This window comes from Malania oleifera, chromosome 3 (genome assembly GCF_029873635.1).
Source record: "Malania oleifera isolate guangnan ecotype guangnan chromosome 3, ASM2987363v1, whole genome shotgun sequence".
NCBI classification, from domain to species: Eukaryota; Viridiplantae; Streptophyta; class Magnoliopsida; order Santalales; family Ximeniaceae; genus Malania; species Malania oleifera.
The window spans coordinates 9,420,186-9,427,011 of NC_080419.1; the positions used below are offsets into that span (position 1 = coordinate 9,420,186).

Sequence of the window (6,826 nt, forward strand, 5' to 3'; positions counted from 1 at the left end):
CTTTCATACTATTTCTTTTTATTTATTTATTTAACACATCAATTTAATAATGTTTAACTAACTAATTGATTAATAATTTTAATTAATTAATTAATTAATTTTATTTATTATTTTTTCCTAATTATTTTAATTTTTCAGGTCTTTACATTCTCCCCTCCTTAAGAAATTTCGTCCTCGAAATTTTACTAACTAATCATCCTTTCATATTACTTAAATTCATTTGCTAACTACCATCATAAGAACTCAACATACATATCATCATATTAATCATTCAATCATTCTTCATTAAGTTAAATCATCATTATCTTAAATATAATCTCATACATGCTTCTCTAATGGCATCCTCCTCAGCTCGAAATGTATATAGCCAGGGTGGAGCACCTTTTCCAAGCGGTACCTGCTGTTTTCCCCGATCCTGATTCTGAACAGAGACCATAGGCAAGGGTTCCCGACAATCTTTCTTAATATGCCCTGAGTTACAGCACCTGTAACAATTCGGAGTGTTAAACCAACATTCGCCCCTATGCCTCTTATTACACTTTAGGCATACAGAGCCCACTGTTTCCTTCCCTTTCTTCGTTGATCCCTGACTTGCCTCAGACTGAAAACTAGATGGTGCAGGTCTCTTCTTCTGCTTTGAAGGCTCAGTGCTGCTCTGAATACTCTTCTCCAACACCGAGGCCTTATCAACTAGTTCTGAAAAACTCTGGACCTAAAACTTGACCACTAGCTCGTAAATCCTATGCCTTAAGCCTTTCTCAAATTTTCTAGCCTTCCTTACCTCGTTTGGGATCAGAAATGGAGCGAAATGCGACAATTCCACAAACTTCGTTGCATACTCTGCAACGATCATATTCCCCTAGGTCAGACTAGTGAATTTCTTAATCTTTTCCTCTCTGACAGATGAAGGAAAATACCTGTCAAAGAACAGATCCTTGAATCTCTCCCAGGTAAGAGCTATCCTTACTACCCTCTGATCCTCTAGCAACCTCGTAGAGAGCCACCAACTCTTCGCTTCTCCAATCATCTTGAAAGCGGCATATCGGACCTTCTGTTCGTCCGTGCAGTTAAGTACAATCATAATCTCTTCTATTTCCTGTACCCAATTCTCTGCAGCCACTGGATCAAGTCCTCCTACAAAGGCTGGAGGGTTCATCCTCATAAACTCCTTAATGCTACAGCCCTGACCTGTAAGTGGATGGTTCTGTTCTTTAGGTTCCTTCTTCATCTCTGCCATAACCTGGCAAACTATACCCCACAACACCTTGGAGGTATCAATGTCCTCTTCACTGGAAGTATCTGAATCTTCTATTCCTTCAGCCTTTAAGTCCTCATCTCTAGGATCCATCCAGAAAAATAGGACAGGAAAGAGATAAAAATTCCATATCATAACTCCAAATAATATAATTATTAAATTAAATCCAATAAAAATCCAAAATCTCCATATAAGGACCAATCTCACGGCTAGAAAACATCACCGTCGATGGATTTACTGTGATTTTCTGAGACCGTCGATTAAATCAGAAAATCACAGAAGTCCGCCAAGGGATTTCTACCTCCAAGCTATAAGACAAAATCCTATACTTCCTTACACCATACCTACTTCTCAACGCTTAACCTACCTATCTCCTATTTTTCACCCTAACTTATTCCTATACTTTGGTATAAATCATTTCCTAAGTTCTCAAAATCCCAAAATCATTGTTCTGATACCATCATGTAACTCTCTGAACCCTTAAACCCCGGTCTGGTGTGTTATACTTGATAAAATCCTGATAATCCAAAATTCATAACATATGCAGCGGAAAACATAAACATAATCTTCATACATATAATACCATAATACCATAGTTTACTAATTCCTATCTATAATTCATAAATCATCCATCACTTGCACTTCCATAAATCTACATAACTCCCAAAACATTTTAGTATTCATAATTGTTCCTTCCTCAACAGACTTAAAATATAAAGACATAAAACATAGATATTTACATTCCCCAAAGTATTATCATTATATACCCTTTTTCTTTTATAATCCTCAAAAAGGCTAAAACCCTCGAGCTCCCTAAGTCCAACCTCGAGAATGTTCTGAAAAAGAAATAATCATATTCAGGGTGAGACACATCTCAGTAAGGGAAGAAATATACATATTAAAACAGCGTGTGACTATCATGAGGTATATAGATATCATTTTAATTACATTTTCAAATCATTAACATAACACTGAAATCATTCTTTGAACCTAATCAATCACATACAAAATATTTAACCCACGAGATTACCTGAAGATAGAGGTGATTACTCGCCCATACAAGTAGCACCCCTCTGCTCTGATACTTAGGCAACCCTAGGGTCGCTGCTGAAGCATACTAAGGCACTTACCTTACTTAGTAAGCCCTCAAGTATTAGATTAATCTCGTACTCACACAGTTCAACAATGATTTACTAGTGATGGTCCCAAGGATAAGGAAATCTACCCAACCATACAAGTAGGTTCCCTCTGCCCTAGTATGTTATGCAGCTACTGCCACATCTAAAGCTACTAGTACATTCACCTTTCTCAGCAAGCACTCAGGCAAAGGGTACACCTCGCCCAATCATAACATGTTCTACGTACATAGATACTTCTAATATCATAATACATTATTCTTTCTGTCATTATTCATTCATACACATATGTTCATGTTCATTGCTTTAAACATTGCATTGCATTTCACTTTACGTAATTCTTCAACATTTCATCGTTCACATTTGTCATTTCATACCATAATCATTCCATTTCTGTTTCATTGCATTTTCATTTCTTTTCTTCATACTACAGCTAGTCTTTAACCATCATCAGTTAGTCTACAGCTCCATTTAACTGTCATTTATTAGCCTACACAGAAGTGTGCTAGAATTTGCTAACATGACTGTCTTTCAGCTGTATTACATTTATATGGTTGCATTTAACATACACAAGTAACATAATTCATTTCATATTTTATTCTCAATGCTTTACTTCCTTAGCTTGCATCTCATACATTTAACATATATTTGCACAGAATCTTATGCCACACAATTTGACAGTAAAATTCATATATATATATATATATATATATATATATATATATTTCTCGTAAAATAAGCCAACCCACATTTAACATTTATATGCTGAAAATACATTTCAATTCTTACATAATTCCTCAGAAATTACTTTTCACTTTCATCTGTTTACTTTCACATATACATAGTTATATAAGCAATCCTAAACTCAGAAAACATAGTTTTACATCGCTGCCATTTTATACCACATGGAAATATATATACTTAAATAAACATAATCCATTTTAATTCAAGAAAAATCTGGTTCAATATGTTATTTCCCTTTACTTGAATCCTTGAACTACATCGACAGGAATCCCACACGAATGCCCGCGACGCTCACCCAGACCCTGGTTCAAAAACCTTAGTTCCATTAAATTAACCCTAAATAAAATACTATTTTAATATTTCCTAGGGTCATAATTTCCAAATAAATAGTTATATCTAACCAATTTGCCAAATTTCCTAAATCCCTCTCTTGCTTTGGAGTGGGGCCTAGAAAACCCCAATTAAAAATTTACCTACATCAAAATGACGACAATTGCGACTAGGACCATGTGGTGGTGCCCGATCATCGATTTAATGGCATATTTAAAAAGAAATTAAAAAAAATGGGAAAAAGTTACCTTTCCCTAGGAGTAGTGCCTAAGACGTTCCCACGACAAATCCGCTCTAGTAGAAATGTCAGTGGCGAAACTAGGAACCCAACAGTACCTTCCGTTTCCCGATCGGCCAAATATCCATCGAGAAATGAGAGGAGAGAGAGAGAAGAACGGAGAGACGGCAAGAGAATTGGTAAGACGTTTGGGTGGGGGGGGGGGGCGCTGCTTCACAGTGCTGGAACTGAATTCCTGAAGGTTAGAACCTTCAGGAATCAATTTACACATATATCAAATATAATAATAATGATAATAATAATAATATTATATATATATATATATATATACACATATATTTAGACTTACATATTACTTAATCCCCATATACACACACACACACACACACACACACACACACACATACTCCACATGGCATCTGAAAAATGATATATAATGATGGGGTGAGACACCTCTCAGTAAGAATGAATAAATTATCATTAGTGTGTGGCCAATGAGTTTTAGTGTATCATTTATATAAACAACATTCAATGTGTATATCTTATAATTAACTCTGTATATTGTAGGTCATGTAGACATATAAAGCAATCTATCCTTTGGTGACCACATCTGGTGCATACCTAGGCACTCACTGACATTGGGCCCTCTTCTAGCACCCTACCCCGTACAATCTACTCAGCAAGCCTTCCCAATTCAGTAAGCCCTTGGGCTAAATCCCGAGGATCAAAGCGTTACATATCACCGTCCTCCTCTGCCTTGATATGACCAAACATATCCCTCAGATATGCAATTGCACAATACTATTGTACCATACTCATCTAACCTTATTTATCCATTTATTCTCAGGCTAGCCTGTACACGGGAGGAATAATCCTATGCTGACTCATATGGCCATTCACACCATTTATCATTTCAATATCTATGGATTCTTTTTAGCAGTCGTAATCTCAACAGGTTTAATTTAAACAATAACTGAAATATTCTCATGCCACACATTTAAATGATAAATCATACTTCAATAACACTAATATAATCATATATCTCATATTATAATCATATATTCAGATTTGAAACCAACATAATATTCATACACTCATATATCATACTTTAATTGGTTAATCTTTTAAAACAATTGACATAATTTATTCCCCTTACTTGTTCTTGAAGATTTGCCTATCACTTTCCTGAAAAGGTGCCTGCAACTTTGAAGAACCAAAACCCTAACTTCACTGGACCTTGTCGCAGAGAAAGACAACCGGCAAGTCATGAGGAGAAGGAGAGAAAACTGACTAGAGGCTATGCTGGAGACCTGGGAGGGCCTAGAAGAGTGAGAAACACAAAGGGGTAAAGGAAACACACTAGAGGGTCGAAACCTAAGTAGAGAGAAAGAAGGGAGAGGAAGAAAATGAAATAAAAACAACTTGAAACCTATTTATAAAAATGCTGGCCCACAGGAAACCGTCAATGGTTTTTCTGGGTTTTATGAAACCGTCAACGGTTTGGCATTTAAATTACTCTCAGTAGTTGTAACTGTCGACAGTTTTATTGAGACTCCCTGAAACCGTCAATGGTTTGATCCTGTGTCAAACTAATTTCCTTCTTTCCTTTTCTTTTATTTATTTTTCTTTATTTTTTGACTTCGGGTCCTTATAATCTCCCCCCTTTATAAAAATTTCGTCCTCGAAATTTGCTAAATATGACCTCGAATAACGATATCAATCATGAATCCAACAACCTAAAGCTAAACTCATGAACAATCCTATCCTCTTCATAATTCAAACCTATACTCTGGTATTAATCATTCTTAAAGTCTATAGAATATGTATCCTAAGCTTTAATACCACTTTGTAATGCCCCGAACACGAAAAAGGGGTCCGGAGGGTTATTTTAAATAAATCTCTGATACCAAGTAATTAGATAGCGGAAGATTTCCATAACAAAGACCAGAGTACTAAAAACCATCCTTTATTACAATAAAAATCCCAATATCACAATAATAGATCTGAACTCGTTAAAACATAAATAAGATATCAACAACAATATCTTCAATATCAATTTAATACATCCTTAGGAATTTCAGAATAACCCAAAATAACAAGATTAATATTTAATCTAAACCTCTCTATCTAGTCCCACCCACGCCTCCACTACACTACTCTCATTACTGTCATACTCCACAGGGCATCTGAAAAATGATATATAATGATGGGGTGAGACACCTCTCAGTAAGAAGGAATAAATTATTATTAGTGTGTGGCTAATGAGTTTTAGTGTATCATTTATATAAATAACATTCAATGTGTATATCTAATAATTAACGTTGTATATTATAGGTCATGTAGACATATAAAACAATCTATTCTTTGGTGACCACATCTAATGCATACCCAGGCACTCATTGACATTGGGCCCTGCCTACTCAGCAAGCCTTCCCAATCCAACAAGCCCTCAGGCTAAATCTCGAGGATCAGAGCATTATGTATCGCCGTCCTCCTCTACCTTAATATCACCAAACATATCCCCCAGATATGAAATTGCACAATACTATGGTACCATACTTATCTAACCTTATTTATCCATTTATTCTCAGGCTGGCCTATGCACGGGAGGAATAATCCCATGCTGACTCATATGCCCATTCATACCATTTATCATTTCAATATCCATGGATTCTTTTTAACAGTCGTAATCTTAATAGGTTTAATTTAAACAATAACTGAAATATTCTCATGCCACACATTTAAATGATAAATCATACTTAAATAACATTCATATAATCATATACCTCATATTATAATCATAAATTCAGATTTCATAATATTCATACACTCATATTTCATACTTTAATCGGTTAATCTTTTAAAACGGCTAACATGATTTATTCCCCTTACCTGTTCCTGAACATCTGCCTATCACTTTCCTGAAAAGGTGCATGCAACTTAGAAGGACCAAAACCCTAACTTCAAATGTGGTAATTTCATGGGTAATCTTAAATGTTAGGATCAGCACGTTTAAAGCACTTTCGTTGCTTGTTATTTCTGAAATGTTGATAAATTATCCACGGTTTGGCTTTAAAAAAAAATTCTAAGGTAATTTGTGTATGCCCACTGTTTTAGTATAGG

General features: G+C 35.3%; 1 protein-coding gene across 1 annotated transcript; it reads right to left on the bottom strand.

Annotated features, from left to right (window-relative positions):
* Positions 1-301: 301 nt before the first annotated feature.
* LOC131151153 (uncharacterized) lies at positions 302-1,348 on the bottom strand. The gene is made up of 2 exons (XM_058102402.1): positions 971-1,348; positions 302-712 (listed from the first exon to the last, which is right to left on the bottom strand). The coding sequence occupies exons 1-2, from the start codon at positions 1,346-1,348 to the stop codon at positions 302-304; spliced, it is 789 nt and encodes a 262-aa protein (XP_057958385.1).
* Between the last annotated feature and the right edge of the window lie 5,478 nt (positions 1,349-6,826).

Coding starts and splice junctions, on each gene's coding strand:
- LOC131151153 (XM_058102402.1), bottom strand. CDS start 1,348: ATGGATCCTAGAGATGAGGACTTAAAGGCTGAAGGAATAGAAGATTCA. Junction 713..970: donor GGTTGCTAGAGGATCAGAGG/GTAGTAAGGATA, acceptor GTCAAGTTTTAG/GTCCAGAGTTTTTCAGAACT.